At 44.2% G+C, this 20,375-nt stretch overlaps 2 protein-coding genes across 2 annotated transcripts; both read left to right on the top strand.

The window, feature by feature from the left end:
• Positions 1-462: 462 nt before the first annotated feature.
• On the top strand, positions 463-2,717 carry LOC126576565 (mucin-2-like). Its single transcript, XM_050237873.1, has 3 exons — positions 463-559; positions 625-887; positions 942-2,717. Exons 1-3 carry the CDS (start codon positions 463-465, stop codon positions 2,715-2,717), a joined length of 2,136 nt encoding a protein of 711 aa, XP_050093830.1.
• Positions 2,718-18,482: 15,765 nt separating this feature from the next.
• Positions 18,483-19,151, top strand: LOC126576566 (uncharacterized). Its single transcript, XM_050237874.1, has one exon. It carries the CDS (start codon positions 18,483-18,485, stop codon positions 19,149-19,151), a length of 669 nt encoding a protein of 222 aa, XP_050093831.1.
• Positions 19,152-20,375: the final 1,224 nt, after the last annotated feature.

Here is a 20,375-nt window from a genome sequence, read left to right on the forward strand (position 1 = left end):
TTGTTCGCTCGATTGTGGCGACCTGTTTTATTCTAGAAGCTCTTACTAGAACATACCGTCAAACGATTCTTTTGTTGTTTAATGGGTGTTCGTGTTTGAGTGTGTGTTGTGTTGTTATTTGACGATTCAAGACACGTGCATTTTGTTTGAAACTGATCGGATGAAAGGTACGATGAAACAATCAGATCGATTCCACAGTTCTTATTGACGTGATCGCCGAGTCGATATGGTGAAAAAGACATTTGTAAATAATGATGGGCCTTTCATTGATGCGTTGCTTATTAGACGTTAAAGAACAATGAGCATGATTGTAGTGACTTCTTTTGCTATAAAATTAGCCATACTGTCTGACACGCGGCCCTATGGTCTGGCTTTATCATTTTTCACTTGGTATATAAGCAGTTCCAGATATCCTCATTTGTTATAGCTTATCCTTCCAGCAGCTACCGGGCAGAAATCGACATGAAGAATTGTTTGGCATACCTGGTATTAGCCGTGTGCTTGCTCACCGGCCCAGTAGCAAGTCAATCTGCTACGGTTTCAGTAAACGTTGGAGGAAGTGAGTAGTAAAAAGATACGCCTTTTTGTGAAAGATATTACTCAATTACTTCTTTTCGATCGTAGGCATTATCACTTTAGCATCGTCGGATTTGGCGACGATACTGGCTATAGTAGCAGCTCTGCAAGGAACTACGACCACGACTGCGGCTACTACAACATTAGCCACAACAACGGCTGCAGTTACTACTACGGTTCCAACCACTACAGTTTCAACCACTACCGCTCCTACTACAACCGCTCCAACCACTACCGCTCCAACAACTACCGCTCCAACAACTACCGCTCCAACAACTACCGCTCCAACCACTACCGCTCCAACCACTACGGCTCCAACTACTACGGCTCCAACCACTACCGCTCCAACCACTACGGCTCCAACCACTACCGCTCCAACCACTACCGCTCCAACCACTACCGCTCCAACCACTACCGCTCCAACCACTACCGCTCCAACAACTACCGCTCCAACAACTACCGCTCCAACAACTACCGCTCCAACCACTACCGCTCCAACCACTACGGCTCCAACTACTACGGCTCCAACCACTACCGCTCCAACCACTACGGCTCCAACCACTACCGCTCCAACCACTACCGCTCCAACCACTACCGCTCCAACCACTACCGCTCCAACCACTACCGCTCCAACCACTACCGCTCCAACCACTACCGCTCCAACCACTACGGCTCCAACCACTACGGCTCCAACCACTACCGCTCCAACCACTACGGCTCCAACTACAACCGCTCCAACCACTACCGCTCCAACCACTACCGCTCCAACCACTACGGCTCCAACCACTACCGCTCCAACCACTACCGCTCCAACAACTACCGCTCCAACAACTACCGCTCCAACCAGTACCGCTCCAACCACTACGGCTCCAACTACAACCGCTCCAACCACTACCGCTCCAACCACTACCGCTCCAACCACTACGGCTCCAACCACTACCGCTCCAACCACTACCGCTCCAACAACTACCGCTCCAACAACTACCGCTCCAACCACTACCGCTCCAACCACTACCGCTCCAACCACTACGGCTCCAACTACTACGGCTCCAACCACTACCGCTCCAACCACTACCACTCCTACTACAACCGCTCCAACCACTACCGCTCCTACTACAACCGCTCCAACTACAACCGCTCCAACAACCACGACCGTTGCCCCAACAACCACGACCGTTGCCCCAACAACCACGACCGTTGCTCCAACAACCACGACCGTTGCCCCAACTACCACTACCACCAAACCTTGCATTGGCGGAGGAAGCATTGGCATTGGCGGAGGAATCAAGATTGGTGGGCTTGGAATTGGTGGAAGCATCAACTTGGGTGCTGGATTGGGAGGTGTAGGTGCCAACATTGGTGGAGGAATCAAGATTCCATCAGTACCAACACTCATCGGTACAGGATTAAACGTGGCTGGCAGCGTTTTGGGTACTGCGACCAATTTGGCCGGCGGTGTGATCAATACTGCAGGAAATCTGGTGAATGGCGTTCTAGGCACTGGAGTGAACTTGCTTGGAACTGCAGTTAACACAGCCGGTAATGTGGCTGGCAATGTAGTTAATGGCGTTCTCGGTACGGGATTGAACCTGCTAGGCACGGCTACTAACACGGCTGGAACCGCAGTCAATGGTGCTTTGGGCACCGGTTTGAATGTGATCGGCAAAGCGACTAACACGGCTGGCAATGTGGTAAACAGCGCTCTGGGTACCGGGTTGAACTTGCTCAGCCCAGCGACTAACACGGCTGGCAACGTAGTGAACAGCGTTCTCGGAACGGGATTGAACCTGCTAGGCACGGCTACTAACACGGCTGGAACCGCAGTCAATGGTGCTTTGGGCACCGGTTTGAATGTGATCGGCAAAGCGACTAACACGGCTGGCAATGTGGTCAACGGCATTCTTGGTACGGGATTGAACCTGATCGGTAATGTGGCCAATACGGCAGGTACTGCTGTTCGAGATGTTCTGGGAGGCGTTAGCGGTGCGGTTAATGGCGCTCTTAACACAGGCATTCAGGCAAGTGGTGGTCTCAATCTTAACGCTGGCAATCTCAACGCTGGCCTCTCTGCCGGAGCAGGGCTCAACGTAGGAACGGGGCTTCCTTACTCAAACGTGCTTCGTCTGGGTTTTGCTGGATAAATTTACGTTAAAAGTTGATACAATGACGTTTGCGACTTAAGCTACATATTGTAGAAATGCTAATCAATAAATATCGAACACCCTTTACTACTCAAGCCCACTTGAGTACTAGACAGGTGTTAACGACACGACGCACATAATATGATTCTTTGACCTACCGAACAAGATCTGTTGTTTATACACTGAGCGCATGTTACACTAACTTTGATTGTGTTGACGTCGAAGTCACTATTCGGTAACGAACTAGGGTATTTGATCAATTCCCCCTAACTCCAATACTCTCCTAACCGAATACGAGGAAAAAACGCATAAGCAGCATCATTAACAAATCAAAAAGAAACTCGGAGGCAGATTTTAGAAAGAACAAGTTCTGATTGGGGTAGTGATCACATTTGTGTATAGGAACAACAAAGTTCGGCTTTGGAGTAAACAAATAAGTCCTGTACCAGGAATAACGATTATGCAGATGTAATTTGTGCAAGAACGCAACGCAAGCACAGGTGCTGTAGTCTTATATTCCATTAAAATCAATATGATAGTTTCGGAGCAGTAATACAAATCATTCGACACCATAATAGGATTGTTTTCAACAATAATTATTTAACAGTTTCGTTTTTCATGATACATAGCTTGATTAAACCAAAAAAGGTTTCAAACAATTAACAACAATCGAAATATACTATTTTAATGTGTCCCCGTTAACACAAAATTTCTCGCTCCTCCTCGTTCCGCGCTCAACAGGAGCGGGCGCCGTACAAATTCTCTTCTGTTAGTCTTTTAACAGGAAAGTATTCGAGTCTAGTTCCGGAGCTCGAATTCATCCATTCTTATTAAAAATATCCTGTTCCTCCTATCCGGACCGTGTCTAAATGTAACGGAAACCCGTAAAAATAAGACCAGAGTGATTAAAGGACATAACAGCAAGAACATAGATAGTTATAATTAAAAAGAATGTATTTAATTATTCATTATATAATTCATTCGCCAATAACTACGATACTTAAATCAAAGTTTGCAATTTCATTGTCTCAGGCCCTGTCCATCGCGTTCTAACTATCTATTCGCATATTTTACCTAACCAAAGATTGATATGACATTCTTTCCACTACTTCAACTATTCTGATTCGTTTAGAAAGATATCCTAACACCTAGTGTTTCTACATAACTAAAACTTGTACATTTTCTGTTGCCACGTTGCCTCATTCTTATAAATTTCTACAGATTTTCTTACGCTTTTGGTTGTCCTATATCCGTACTAAACCGCATCAACATCGTTAATCAGCATCAATGTTATCACCAGCAACCATTGCCACGAAAACCAGGGAAGCGCCGGCACGACTCTAGATATTCCATATTTAAGTTGACGTATTTTGTTGTTGACGCTGTCTGATTTCAGATAAATATAACTGGATATTTGCTGTATAGCGTTGCGCAAATGCTCTATTGCGAGATATCTTCTTCTCTTCTTCTCTAGTGCAAGAAATGTTTTTTTCATTATTACACACAGCGAAACGTTTTTATCGTTGCTCAAAAATCAACTCAGCAAAAATGATTTATCGTTGTAATATCCTTGTTATGTCGTTGTACTATCGTTGTATTACCGTTGTACTTCTGAGACTATGACATTAGGACTGCAATCGAATGATCATCTATTTCTCCACAGTAGCTGGCATCCGAATCCTTTAGATCAGTGATTTTCTATCATGAGAGTATCTGATCGATTTTACTATTGGTGCTTTCCGAATCCTGATGCGCAATGCACAGCTCCTGTTTTACATCTGATGTTGATGTTGTGTTTGCTCCAGCTTCATCGTTCGGTTGCTCGGTGAGTGATCGCGGTGCTCGGCTCGGTGGGTGATCGGTTGCAATGGTGCACTCTTTTCCTACAATGGCAAAGATCCAGTTTTCTTCGTTCTCTGTTGTTCAGTTTTGTGCTCTCATAAAGCGTCAGATCCGAGGTATAAATCCATAGATTTTGCTCCACAGGAACTACGACTACAAGTTGTTCGATGCTGAATAAGATGCTCCGATGCTGAACACAGTAACTTTGTCGGAGAGCTCGTGATGTTGCTGAAGAAATATGTCTTCTGGTGTTTCCAAATTCAAGTGTAGTCTTTTATTTTATCTTGTGGCAATTGTTGGCAGCACAGCATGGTTTTCTTGTCGCAAAGGTTGTGGTGTATTATTGAAGCGATCAGACTGAGATATGGTTTAAGGATATAGGCATACCAAGGATATAAGCTTAAGTACATTCTATTCCCTGCACTATTATCCTAATAACTATAAGTCAACCTATTTCCTCATATTATTCATAGAATATACAGTTAATTCGCACAGCAGATTCCCATTGTAGATGCTGGTTGATTCTCTGGCATAATTCTAGCTGGTTTCTTCTGGCATAATACTCTGGCATAAGGGGTTTTGTGGACGCGACGAAGAATCAGGGATCCCTTTCTCTTTGATTTATTCTGTAAAAACAATAGTAAACACATACGTGTAAATTTCATGAAAAATGACAAACAAATGTACATTTGAAATGGTCGCAGCTACGTAATCAACAATATACATACCTTGAATGTAGATTAATCTTGCTTGACATCTTCTCGTTTGTAGTTAACATTCTGCTCGATGTTTCACAGCTGCGCGGAAGCGTTCTCTGGCGGGGTCTGTTGATGCGTCATGCTTCTTCTAATGCCTGGTGATGCTGGGTCAATTTGCACGAGTCTTCTGAATTTAAGCTCGTACTCAATGATGTCGTTGCTGAGTTCGCGTTTCATTCTCTTTCAAGTTGTCATTGCAATGCAGTTTTCACTACATTATTCGATCTTTTGTTATGTGATCAAATGTAACCTTTTTTGTTTAGTTCTTATTGTTGATGTAACAAACTATTCTTTACAATTGTTCGTTGGTGGTCGATGATATTAAGATTTTTCAAATTTCAAAATAAAACTCTCTCATCTAACGTTCATAACTTAAAATAGTGCTATAAGCGTCTGTATGATCTATTTTCACGATTTTTAAACAAATTGATAGTAACATGCGAACTATTGGTCTGATCGTTTGTATTGATATTTTTTCGTTCTTGATCATTCAAAGGTCAACGATGTTATTGGAATAATTTTTTGAAAAATCACGCTTTTTTGTTTAAACCTGACTAATCTTATGTGTTGTTTCAAAAAGGCACTCTTGTCACGAGGAAAATACTCTAAATTTTCCAAGTGTCATATCTCATGTCAAGCAAACGGTATAATACATGTTTTGTTTAAGGTTCCTAATAAATCAATTTTACACAATCAAGAAGTGTTTCTTGTTACTGAACCAAAACGTCAAACACGTAAACAACTTTAGTCAGCAAATATAGTCGTGTGTTAAGTGTGATTCTATTTCTCTGTGATCGTTCATAATCGTAAAAAACCTACTTGCAACCGTTCGTTATAATGAACGAAGAGTGGCAAAAACATGTGAAAAGTGAAGCCTACGCTCGAAAGGTAGAGAATCTAAGGAAAAGGCCACTTGATAATGAGGAAAACGAGTTAATTCTGCGTCCTGTTCCAAGCAATATGTTACTCGTGGAGAATGTGAGGAAATTTACGAGGATTACGAATATTGAGACGACGATAGCTCTTCGGGTGATGTGCGGAGATAAGCGATGGACTTGAGATGGATGCTACAGTGGAGAGAGCAACGCAAACCAACACCAACACGGGCGGAACAGTGAAATCGGTTTAAAGGGGAATCGAACGCTTCTTCGATTATGCACCGCTCTTCGATTATGCACTGCTCTTCTAAGAAGTAATCTAATTGCAACGCTAGCCAACGAACTCTTTTATTGTTGGAATCAATACAAAGTAACCGGCGAGCATTACGCATACCAACTATACATACATACATAACCACCTCTAGTACACGAATTGTGGTCGCTACCAATCCATAGATTTTCCTGGGAATGATAGCACTATCGATCATTTGCTTCACTAAGAAATTGACAGCGAACCGTTGCACATCGGATATCGATAGACTGGTGCTCAACTCATACGTGCTAAAACATTGTGTTAAACTTTTTTGTGATTTTTAGGTAAGTAGGTGGAGTGTAAAATTTATAAGAGTGCTCACGTGCTTGCGTTAGTGCTACAATATGTTGATCACGTTAGATGTTGTACGTTTTTAATTAGATGGCTGGCACAGTGACATTCGAGGAGCTTCACGAGATCTTCTCCGAAGAGGATCGTGGCCTCAGGTGGCTCATGGAGAAGAATCTCATTCCTTCGGAACAGCGCTGCGACAGATGCGGTGTAACGATGACGATGAGCAGAAAGAAGGACAACTGTATTTGGCGATGTCGCCTACAAAATTGCACCAACTCCGAGAAATCGAACGGATATGATAGTAGAATATCACTAAAACATTCGATGCTGGCTCTTTATGAGTGGAGCTTAGGCTCCTCAATCGGCAGGGCAGCTCACGAGACGGGGGGCTTAGTTATAAAACAGTGCATTTTTTTTCGGAAAATACGACTGGCGTTGCTCTACGTCATGGCAGATGGACCTAAACTTGGGGGGCCGGGCAAGACCGTCGAGATCGACGAGTCGGCCGTTTCAAAGAGGAAATACAACGTTAGAAGAATTGCCTCCAACAACCAAAAATGGTTAGTTAGGGAGGCGAAGTTTTTATGGTAGAAACTTTTCATCGGGACATGAAAACTCTTGCGGAGATAATTGACGAGTGGCCCATTGATAATGCCACTTGATAATGAAGAAAACTTTTGTTAAGCTTTTTTGTGATTTTTAGGTAAGTAGGTGGAGTGTAAAATTTATAAGAGTGCTCACGTGCTTGCGTTAGTGCTACAATATGTTGATCACGTTAGATGTTGTACGTTTTTAATTAGATGGCTGGCACAGTGACATTCGAGGAGCTTCTCGAGATCTTCTCCGAAGAGGATCGTGGCCTCAGGTGGCTCATGGAGAAGAATCTCATTCCTTCGGAACAGCGCTGCGACAGATGCGGTGTAACGATGACGATGAGCAGAAAGAAGGACAACTGTATTTGGCGATGTCGCCTACAAAATTGCACCAACTCCGAGAAATCGAACGGATATGATAGTAGAATATCACTAAAACATTCGATGCTGGCTCTTTATGAGTGGAGCTTAGGCTCCTCAATCGGCAGGGCAGCTCACGAGACGGGGCTTAGTTATAAAACAGTGCATTTTTTTATTCGGAAAATACGACTGGCGTTGCTCTACGTCATGGCAGATAGACCTAAACTTGGGGGGCCGGGCAAGACCGTCGAGATCGACGAGTCGGCCGTTTCAAAGAGGAAATACAACGTTAGAAGAATTGCCTCCAACAACCAAAAATGGTTAGTTAGGGAGGCGAAGTTTTTATGGTAGAAACTTTTCATCGGGACATGAAAACTTTTGCGGAGATAATTGACGAGTGGCCCATTGATAATGCCACTTGATAATGAAGAAAACTTTTGTTAAGCTTTTTTGTGATTTTTAGGTAAGTAGGTGGAGTGTAAAATTTATAAGAGTGCTCACGTGCTTGCGTTAGTGCTACAATATGTTGATCACGTTAGATGTTGTACGTTTCTAATTAGATGGCTGGCACAGTGACATTCGAGGAGCTTCTCGAGATCTTCTCCGAAGAGGATCGTGGCCTCAGGTGGCTCATGGAGAAGAATCTCATTCCTTCGGAACAGCGCTGCGACAGATGCGGTGTAACGATGACGATGAGCAGAAAGAAGGACAACTGTATTTGGCGATGTCGCCTACAAAATTGCACCAACTCCGAGAAATCGAACGGATATGATAGTAGAATATCACTAAAACATTCGATGCTGGCTCTTTATGAGTGGAGCTTAGGCTCCTCAATCGGCAGGGCAGCTCACGAGACGGGGCTTAGTTATAAAACAGTGCATTTTTTTATTCGGAAAATACGACTGGCGTTGCTCTACGTCATGGTAGACAGACCTAAACTTGGGGGGCCGGGCAAGACCGTCGAGATCGACGAGTCGGCCGTTTCAAAGAGGAAATACAACGTTAGAAGAATTGCCTCCAACAACCAAAAATGGTTAGTTAGGGAGGCGAAGTTTTTATGGTAGAAACTTTTCATCGGGACATGAAAACTCTTGCGGAGATAATTGACGAGTGGCCCATTGATAATGCCACTTGATAATGAAGAAAACTTTTGTTAAGCTTTTTTGTGATTTTTAGGTAAGTAGGTGGAGTGTAAAATTTATAAGAGTGCTCACGTGCTTGCGTTAGTGCTACAATATGTTGATCACGTTAGATGTTGTACGTTTCTAATTAGATGGCTGGCACAGTGACATTCGAGGAGCTTCTCGAGATCTTCTCCGAAGAGGATCGTGGCCTCAGGTGGCTCATGGAGAAGAATCTCATTCCTTCGGAACAGCGCTGCGACAGATGCGGTGTAACGATGACGATGAGCAGAAAGAAGGACAACTGTATTTGGCGATGTCGCCTACAAAATTGCACCAACTCCGAGAAATCGAACGGATATGATAGTAGAATATCACTAAAACATTCGATGCTGGCTCTTTATGAGTGGAGCTTAGGCTCCTCAATCGGCAGGGCAGCTCACGAGACGGGGCTTAGTTATAAAACAGTGCATTTTTTTATTCGGAAAATACGACTGGCGTTGCTCTACGTCATGGTAGACAGACCTAAACTTGGGGGGCCGGGCAAGACCGTCGAGATCGACGAGTCGGCCGTTTCAAAGAGGAAATACAACGTTAGAAGAATTGCCTCCAACAACCAAAAATGGTTAGTTAGGGAGGCGAAGTTTTTATGGTAGAAACTTTTCATCGGGACATGAAAACTCTTGCGGAGATAATTGACGAGTGGCCCATTGATAATGCCACTTGATAATGAAGAAAACTTTTGTTAAGCTTTTTTGTGATTTTTAGGTAAGTAGGTGGAGTGTAAAATTTATAAGAGTGCTCACGTGCTTGCGTTAGTGCTACAATATGTTGATCACGTTAGATGTTGTACGTTTTTAATTAGATGGCTGGCACAGTGACATTCGAGGAGCTTCTCGAGATCTTCTCCGAAGAGGATCGTGGCCTCAGGTGGCTCATGGAGAAGAATCTCATTCCTTCGGAACAGCGCTGCGACAGATGCGGTGTAACGATGACGATGAGCAGAAAGAAGGACAACTGTATTTGGCGATGTCGCCTACAAAATTGCACCAACTCCGAGAAATCGAACGGATATGATAGTAGAATATCACTAAAACATTCGATGCTGGCTCTTTATGAGTGGAGCTTAGGCTCCTCAATCGGCAGGGCAGCTCACGAGACGGGGCTTAGTTATAAAACAGTGCATTTTTTTATTCGGAAAATACGACTGGCGTTGCTCTACGTCATGGTAGACAGACCTAAACTTGGGGGGCCGGGCAAGACCGTCGAGATCGACGAGTCGGCCGTTTCAAAGAGGAAATACAACGTTAGAAGAATTGCCTCCAACAACCAAAAATGGTTAGTTAGGGAGGCGAAGTTTTTATGGTAGAAACTTTTCATCGGGACATGAAAACTTTTGCGGAGATAATTGACGAGTGGCCCATTGATAATGCCACTTGATAATGAAGAAAACTTTTGTTAAGCTTTTTTGTGATTTTTAGGTAAGTAGGTGGAGTGTAAAATTTATAAGAGTGCTCACGTGCTTGCGTTAGTGCTACAATATGTTGATCACGTTAGATGTTGTACGTTTTTAATTAGATGGCTGGCACAGTGACATTCGAGGAGCTTCTCGAGATCTTCTCCGAAGAGGATCGTGGCCTCAGGTGGCTCATGGAGAAGAATCTCATTCCTTCGGAACAGCGCTGCGACAGATGCGGTGTAACGATGACGATGAGCAGAAAGAAGGACAACTGTATTTGGCGATGTCGCCTACAAAATTGCACCAACTCCGAGAAATCGAACGGATATGATAGTAGAATATCACTAAAACATTCGATGCTGGCTCTTTATGAGTGGAGCTTAGGCTCCTCAATCGGCAGGGCAGCTCACGAGACGGGGGGCTTAGTTATAAAACAGTGCATTTTTTTTCGGAAAATACGACTGGCGTTGCTCTACGTCATGGCAGATAGACCTAAACTTGGGGGGCCGGGCAAGACCGTCGAGATCGACGAGTCGGCCGTTTCAAAGAGGAAATACAACGTTAGAAGAATTGCCTCCAACAACCAAAAATGGTTAGTTAGGGAGGCGAAGTTTTTATGGTAGAAACTTTTCATCGGGACATGAAAACTCTTGCGGAGATAATTGACGAGTGGCCCATTGATAATGCCACTTGATAATGAAGAAAACTTTTGTTAAGCTTTTTTGTGATTTTTAGGTAAGTAGGTGGAGTGTAAAATTTATAAGAGTGCTCACGTGCTTGCGTTAGTGCTACAATATGTTGATCACGTTAGATGTTGTACGTTTCTAATTAGATGGCTGGCACAGTGACATTCGAGGAGCTTCTCGAGATCTTCTCCGAAGAGGATCGTGGCCTCAGGTGGCTCATGGAGAAGAATCTCATTCCTTCGGAACAGCGCTGCGACAGATGCGGTGTAACGATGACGATGAGCAGAAAGAAGGACAACTGTATTTGGCGATGTCGCCTACAAAATTGCACCAACTCCGAGAAATCGAACGGATATGATAGTAGAATATCACTAAAACATTCGATGCTGGCTCTTTATGAGTGGAGCTTAGGCTCCTCAATCGGCAGGGCAGCTCACGAGACGGGGCTTAGTTATAAAACAGTGCATTTTTTTATTCGGAAAATACGACTGGCGTTGCTCTACGTCATGGTAGACAGACCTAAACTTGGGGGGCCGGGCAAGACCGTCGAGATCGACGAGTCGGCCGTTTCAAAGAGGAAATACAACGTTAGAAGAATTGCCTCCAACAACCAAAAATGGTTAGTTAGGGAGGCGAAGTTTTTATGGTAGAAACTTTTCATCGGGACATGAAAACTCTTGCGGAGATAATTGACGAGTGGCCCATTGATAATGCCACTTGATAATGAAGAAAACTTTTGTTAAGCTTTTTTGTGATTTTTAGGTAAGTAGGTGGAGTGTAAAATTTATAAGAGTGCTCACGTGCTTGCGTTAGTGCTACAATATGTTGATCACGTTAGATGTTGTACGTTTCTAATTAGATGGCTGGCACAGTGACATTCGAGGAGCTTCTCGAGATCTTCTCCGAAGAGGATCGTGGCCTCAGGTGGCTCATGGAGAAGAATCTCATTCCTTCGGAACAGCGCTGCGACAGATGCGGTGTAACGATGACGATGAGCAGAAAGAAGGACAACTGTATTTGGCGATGTCGCCTACAAAATTGCACCAACTCCGAGAAATCGAACGGATATGATAGTAGAATATCACTAAAACATTCGATGCTGGCTCTTTATGAGTGGAGCTTAGGCTCCTCAATCGGCAGGGCAGCTCACGAGACGGGGCTTAGTTATAAAACAGTGCATTTTTTTATTCGGAAAATACGACTGGCGTTGCTCTACGTCATGGTAGACAGACCTAAACTTGGGGGGCCGGGCAAGACCGTCGAGATCGACGAGTCGGCCGTTTCAAAGAGGAAATACAACGTTAGAAGAATTGCCTCCAACAACCAAAAATGGTTAGTTAGGGAGGCGAAGTTTTTATGGTAGAAACTTTTCATCGGGACATGAAAACTCTTGCGGAGATAATTGACGAGTGGCCCATTGATAATGCCACTTGATAATGAAGAAAACTTTTGTTAAGCTTTTTTGTGATTTTTAGGTAAGTAGGTGGAGTGTAAAATTTATAAGAGTGCTCACGTGCTTGCGTTAGTGCTACAATATGTTGATCACGTTAGATGTTGTACGTTTCTAATTAGATGGCTGGCACAGTGACATTCGAGGAGCTTCTCGAGATCTTCTCCGAAGAGGATCGTGGCCTCAGGTGGCTCATGGAGAAGAATCTCATTCCTTCGGAACAGCGCTGCGACAGATGCGGTGTAACGATGACGATGAGCAGAAAGAAGGACAACTGTATTTGGCGATGTCGCCTACAAAATTGCACCAACTCCGAGAAATCGAACGGATATGATAGTAGAATATCACTAAAACATTCGATGCTGGCTCTTTATGAGTGGAGCTTAGGCTCCTCAATCGGCAGGGCAGCTCACGAGACGGGGGGCTTAGTTATAAAACAGTGCATTTTTTTTCGGAAAATACGACTGGCGTTGCTCTACGTCATGGCAGATAGACCTAAACTTGGGGGGCCGGGCAAGACCGTCGAGATCGACGAGTCGGCCGTTTCAAAGAGGAAATACAACGTTAGAAGAATTGCCTCCAACAACCAAAAATGGTTAGTTAGGGAGGCGAAGTTTTTATGGTAGAAACTTTTCATCGGGACATGAAAACTCTTGCGGAGATAATTGACGAGTGGCCCATTGATAATGCCACTTGATAATGAAGAAAACTTTTGTTAAGCTTTTTTGTGATTTTTAGGTAAGTAGGTGGAGTGTAAAATTTATAAGAGTGCTCACGTGCTTGCGTTAGTGCTACAATATGTTGATCACGTTAGATGTTGTACGTTTCTAATTAGATGGCTGGCACAGTGACATTCGAGGAGCTTCTCGAGATCTTCTCCGAAGAGGATCGTGGCCTCAGGTGGCTCATGGAGAAGAATCTCATTCCTTCGGAACAGCGCTGCGACAGATGCGGTGTAACGATGACGATGAGCAGAAAGAAGGACAACTGTATTTGGCGATGTCGCCTACAAAATTGCACCAACTCCGAGAAATCGAACGGATATGATAGTAGAATATCACTAAAACATTCGATGCTGGCTCTTTATGAGTGGAGCTTAGGCTCCTCAATCGGCAGGGCAGCTCACGAGACGGGGGGCTTAGTTATAAAACAGTGCATTTTTTTTCGGAAAATACGACTGGCGTTGCTCTACGTCATGGCAGATAGACCTAAACTTGGGGGGCCGGGCAAGACCGTCGAGATCGACGAGTCGGCCGTTTCAAAGAGGAAATACAACGTTAGAAGAATTGCCTCCAACAACCAAAAATGGTTAGTTAGGGAGGCGAAGTTTTTATGGTAGAAACTTTTCATCGGGACATGAAAACTCTTGCGGAGATAATTGACGAGTGGCCCATTGATAATGCCACTTGATAATGAAGAAAACTTTTGTTAAGCTTTTTTGTGATTTTTAGGTAAGTAGGTGGAGTGTAAAATTTATAAGAGTGCTCACGTGCTTGCGTTAGTGCTACAATATGTTGATCACGTTAGATGTTGTACGTTTCTAATTAGATGGCTGGCACAGTGACATTCGAGGAGCTTCTCGAGATCTTCTCCGAAGAGGATCGTGGCCTCAGGTGGCTCATGGAGAAGAATCTCATTCCTTCGGAACAGCGCTGCGACAGATGCGGTGTAACGATGACGATGAGCAGAAAGAAGGACAACTGTATTTGGCGATGTCGCCTACAAAATTGCACCAACTCCGAGAAATCGAACGGATATGATAGTAGAATATCACTAAAACATTCGATGCTGGCTCTTTATGAGTGGAGCTTAGGCTCCTCAATCGGCAGGGCAGCTCACGAGACGGGGGGCTTAGTTATAAAACAGTGCATTTTTTTTCGGAAAATACGACTGGCGTTGCTCTACGTCATGGCAGATAGACCTAAACTTGGGGGGCCGGGCAAGACCGTCGAGATCGACGAGTCGGCCGTTTCAAAGAGGAAATACAACGTTAGAAGAATTGCCTCCAACAACCAAAAATGGTTAGTTAGGGAGGCGAAGTTTTTATGGTAGAAACTTTTCATCGGGACATGAAAACTCTTGCGGAGATAATTGACGAGTGGCCCATTGATAATGCCACTTGATAATGAAGAAAACTTTTGTTAAGCTTTTTTGTGATTTTTAGGTAAGTAGGTGGAGTGTAAAATTTATAAGAGTGCTCACGTGCTTGCGTTAGTGCTACAATATGTTGATCACGTTAGATGTTGTACGTTTCTAATTAGATGGCTGGCACAGTGACATTCGAGGAGCTTCTCGAGATCTTCTCCGAAGAGGATCGTGGCCTCAGGTGGCTCATGGAGAAGAATCTCATTCCTTCGGAACAGCGCTGCGACAGATGCGGTGTAACGATGACGATGAGCAGAAAGAAGGACAACTGTATTTGGCGATGTCGCCTACAAAATTGCACCAACTCCGAGAAATCGAACGGATATGATAGTAGAATATCACTAAAACATTCGATGCTGGCTCTTTATGAGTGGAGCTTAGGCTCCTCAATCGGCAGGGCAGCTCACGAGACGGGGGGCTTAGTTATAAAACAGTGCATTTTTTTTCGGAAAATACGACTGGCGTTGCTCTACGTCATGGCAGATAGACCTAAACTTGGGGGGCCGGGCAAGACCGTCGAGATCGACGAGTCGGCCGTTTCAAAGAGGAAATACAACGTTAGAAGAATTGCCTCCAACAACCAAAAATGGTTAGTTAGGGAGGCGAAGTTTTTATGGTAGAAACTTTTCATCGGGACATGAAAACTCTTGCGGAGATAATTGACGAGTGGCCCATTGATAATGCCACTTGATAATGAAGAAAACTTTTGTTAAGCTTTTTTGTGATTTTTAGGTAAGTAGGTGGAGTGTAAAATTTATAAGAGTGCTCACGTGCTTGCGTTAGTGCTACAATATGTTGATCACGTTAGATGTTGTACGTTTCTAATTAGATGGCTGGCACAGTGACATTCGAGGAGCTTCTCGAGATCTTCTCCGAAGAGGATCGTGGCCTCAGGTGGCTCATGGAGAAGAATCTCATTCCTTCGGAACAGCGCTGCGACAGATGCGGTGTAACGATGACGATGAGCAGAAAGAAGGACAACTGTATTTGGCGATGTCGCCTACAAAATTGCACCAACTCCGAGAAATCGAACGGATATGATAGTAGAATATCACTAAAACATTCGATGCTGGCTCTTTATGAGTGGAGCTTAGGCTCCTCAATCGGCAGGGCAGCTCACGAGACGGGGCTTAGTTATAAAACAGTGCATTTTTTTATTCGGAAAATACGACTGGCGTTGCTCTACGTCATGGTAGACAGACCTAAACTTGGGGGGCCGGGCAAGACCGTCGAGATCGACGAGTCGGCCGTTTCAAAGAGGAAATACAACGTTAGAAGAATTGCCTCCAACAACCAAAAATGGTTAGTTAGGGAGGCGAAGTTTTTATGGTAGAAACTTTTCATCGGGACATGAAAACTCTTGCGGAGATAATTGACGAGAGCGTCGATGGCGGCCTCGCCATATTCGTCGACGTCGATCTCATCGATGAAGGCATCGTAAGCGGCGTAATAACCGTTTACGACGCAATGCAGCACGTCTCTCTTGCCTAGCACATCGATGACGGCTTCCTCAGTGTAGCTTGCTTGCCTGAAACCGCTCCAGCGCCTTGGCCACAGACGCCAGCAAAACAGGCCAAGGAGCCGATTTGACCGATTTGACGCCGGAATAGAGATACCTATAGCCTACGCCATTACATGGGCCGTGTAATAATAGTTGTGAGACTGGCAGCACTGCTGCAAGGTGGCTGGTGGCACTTCAGTCAGTAATGAGGCGATAAACTAAAAGCACTGTTGGTACAGCTATCCAAACATCATTTGGAAAGTCATAAGGATCGTTGAACACTATGTAAAACGTCACGAATTCAGTAGTTCTCCGTCCTGTAGCAGGTGGCCTATATTGGCATTCTGGTCAAGGTACGTTTAATATAGGAGTTTTTTTAAGTATTAAAATCATTATGTTGCAAGTATCTTTTTTTATTTTAAGAAACATGCCTCCAGTGCGATCTGCTTTAAGTCTGTTCTGCTTTTCACGATCGAAAGACAATTTTCTCTATCTATTTCCGTTCAACTAACAGTTGTCATATTCCGATATTCGAAAAGTCTGGAAAGGTTTATACGTGCCGCGTTAAAGTCGAGCCGGGAGGGCCAGCCACACCAGCGGATTAGCCTGAAAAGGAACGGATTGCCATTGGTGAGGCAGAGGGCTGGGGACCGTTTAGTTGAATAAATGGTTGTTTCTAAAAAAAAAAAAAGCGTTAAAGTCGAGCTTAAAGTTTACACTGAGTAGTGTTGCGAAGAGATCTACACGTAGTTAATCAATAATGAACAATTATCATTCACAGGATGTGTTTCTTACAACAGCTACAATGGTTGCATCAAATTCAGCGTAGTCCAAAAGACCGTTGAAGAAACGCGGTTGAGCTGGAACCAGCACCGCTTCGGACGGATACTAGCTTCAGGACAAGAGAGGATCCAGCTAATCACAACAAAACTAAAGGCAAAAACGGACAGTTTCTTAGAACGCCATTAACAGATCTTCCAATAGATTTAGTGGGACGTGTGATTGTAGGCGATAGCTTACATTTACTTCATTTGGAAGTAATAAAAACATTGTTGACATCATACAAAGATGGTAACACGTATCAAAAGAAATGGAAAGAGCCAACGCTGCAGGAGATAGAAATCACGATGAAAAAAAAAAATAGGTTGTCGTAAGGAATCCACCGGCAGACTAGGAGCATTAACGATTTATGCCACTACAAAGGTACTGTTACGACGCGACCACCAACGACGAACGGCAGCAGGCGTTTGCCGTTGACGATGACGTTCGGTGGCTACCAGCAACCACGATCGAGCGCGCTTTTGTGCGGTTACAATTTACTCACATACAAGGCCCTGCGGAAAGCTACGTTCACTACAAGTACTAACTCTGTTCCAGGAATTTATTGGAAACCACCACGAAGTGTTTAAATCAGTTTTTAGTAACTTCCACAACATTGTGCACATTTTACGTGAAGTTTTCCGGTTTGATCCACTGCCTACCATTTCCACATATCCATTCGAAAATTATCTATTCCATCTGAAGAAAATAGTCCGCTCTGGTAGTAAAACACTAGCGCAGGATAGCATTGCGAATTCAAGAGCGATCCTTATTCAACCGTTGGATTAACGTGACAGAAAATTTTACTTATGTAAAGGTTAGTATTAATTCTACTACAAAACAATTCAACTGTATATTTACGCCAAGGGTTTTCGCTTAAGGCTCAAGATTACGCCAATAAGTGGTTTTTAACTGATAAACATAAAAAAAATGCATTCAATAGCTAACAGACGCACAGAACAGATTTGCACAGACGATAGCAAAGTGCATGGTACGGAATTGCTGTCGTACGGCTCATATTTTGATAGCTCCATGCTTGCTAGCGACATACATGTCTAAAGCACACAGAATGAATAGCAATTCATTGTGTGCAGCTTTAATATAAAAGAAATATTTTGCAAATTTGTAGCTGCACCAATTATTATAATTTTTAGGCGCGATGGTTGCACCAGAGAACCGAGAAAAAGATCCCACTGCAATGGGGATTGTATTACGTTGGATATGTTGAGCGAAAGGTTCAAGATTTTTGAAACAAGTATATATGAAAAGTTGGAAGCGGGCTTACAGTCATTTTGGGATGACGCGCGTAACGCTACCATTGCTGCCAGTAAGCAAAGGAAGACCCAGGAGCTAGTCGACTCTGTTGGAGACGATCTGCGGGGCAACACGCTTTCCAAATAGTGATGCGAGGAGCCAGTGGAACATCAAAGCGGCAGATGATAGAACCAACATTGCGGGAAGCGATCGTGGAGGAGCTCTTTACGCGACATCTGCCCATGGAGTGGTCGGAAGAAGGGGGATTGGGCATGACGTTGGGCCCCTCGGAATGGTCACGTGCCGAGAGGTGATAGTCATCGCCGGCAAAATGCAGCAACACAAGTCTCCAGGACCGGACGGTATACCGAATCAGCCAGTCAAATCGGCGATCAGACGTTATCCAGAAGTGTTCCGGCAGCTGTTTCAGCGACTGCTTGACGAAGGCTCCTACCCGGACCAGTGGAAGGAGCAACGGCTGGTGCTCATACCAAAGCCTGGAAGAAAGCCACCCGGCCTGCCATCGTCATATAGGCCGCTGTGTATGCTTAACACGCTCGTAAAGGTGTTCGAGCGCATAGTGTTGAATCGTCTGCAAGAAAACCTGGAAAAGGTTCCTGCGGGACCGCATCTTTCCCCTACCCTGTGGAATGTTGCGTACGACGATGTGCTAGGAGCAACGCAACCGGGACCGACCCAGAATCTCGCCATCGCGGACGACTTGGTGGTGCTGGCGGCTGCCAAGAAGCCCCACCACCTTGCAGCCAAGAGTGTGAAGGAAGAGGTGCAACGCATCCAGAGCTGGATGGAGCACCAGTCGCTGAAGCTTGGCCCCAACGAAGACGGAAGTAATCGTCATCAGCCGGGCGAAGAAGGGCAACCAGCACACAACGCTCAACGTCGGTGCGAGCACAGTGAGGACGGGTACGACGCACAAATACCTTGGCGTAGTAATCAATGATCACCTCAGCTGGAAGAGCCATGTGGAGTACGCTGTCGACAAAGCGACTCGGGTGACCAAAGCTCTGAGGGGAGTGATTATGAAGCACCATGGTAGCCCTACCAGTGGCAAGAGAAGACCGATTGCAACAGCGGCTCTATCCGGCTTAAGGTATGCTGACCTTCACTCGCCTAACTTAGACACAGAAAGCATATATGACAAAGCGACTCGAGATCATGAGGCATGGACTGAAATGGATAGGAAGAAAGGAACCGGGTAGTGCGAAGCTATCGAATTCACCCCGGGTAGGCATGTTTACGCAAGTCGCTCAACACATTCAGTTGCAATAGACATGTCCAACGAAAGTGGATGGGGCCATGCTATCGGAAGGCCAGGTATTGGTCAATGTAGCTAAAAACGAAAACATAACCTAAGTCAGGGAGATGCTACGTACACATCTCAGAGAGGGATACTCCGTCTCATTTCCGCTGATTAAGATGAAATTAGTGGGTATGACTGATAATTATACAGAAAAATAAATTGAAGATTTCCTCAAAACGCAAAATGAGGATGTTCCATGGTCAGTAGTAAAGGTTGTTGGGAAGTTTGAGAACAAAGACATGAAGTAAGTTGACGCAAAGTTTGACGCAAGAAGACGCAAAGTTTAATGCCCTTGTAAAGGTAGACGTAGGAGCATATAGCTATCTCGACACTAAAAAAATGCTTTAAATAAGTTTCGACGTTTGTTACATGTCTCGTTCTTCGTTGGAAAGGAGCTACAGGAGAGAACTGCAAGAAATCACAAATTTATTCTGAATAACGCTACTAAACGCTAAGCCAACAGCAGGGGAAGCAAATGTTCTATCCAACTTGTTGCCAGTGAATAGTTTTGAAAAGTTACAACAACTTGTAGAATGTAGTAGCTGGTCGGCCGACATAGAAAGATTATTGTAGGAATCAACAGCTGGATTCGGCAAGGGACGCTACTTGAAAACGGGCAGGACAATGGCATGGCATTTTTAACAATGGTGCAAACTTTTCTGTAGGAGAATCAGAAAAAAATTTAAGTACATATTATTTCATGCTGGCCAGAAAGGCCAAAAACTTTCTATAAAACCTACCGCGAAACAATGAAGGTTAAACTAGTTTTAAGGTATAAATTTCTATAGTTTCAACTAGTTTTAATGTATGAATGCTTGTAATAAAATAATGAATTTAAGGCACGAAATGATTACTGCATACAAA

This window comes from Anopheles aquasalis, chromosome 3, assembly GCF_943734665.1.
Source record: "Anopheles aquasalis chromosome 3, idAnoAquaMG_Q_19, whole genome shotgun sequence".
In the NCBI taxonomy this organism is placed as follows: domain Eukaryota; kingdom Metazoa; phylum Arthropoda; class Insecta; order Diptera; family Culicidae; genus Anopheles; species Anopheles aquasalis.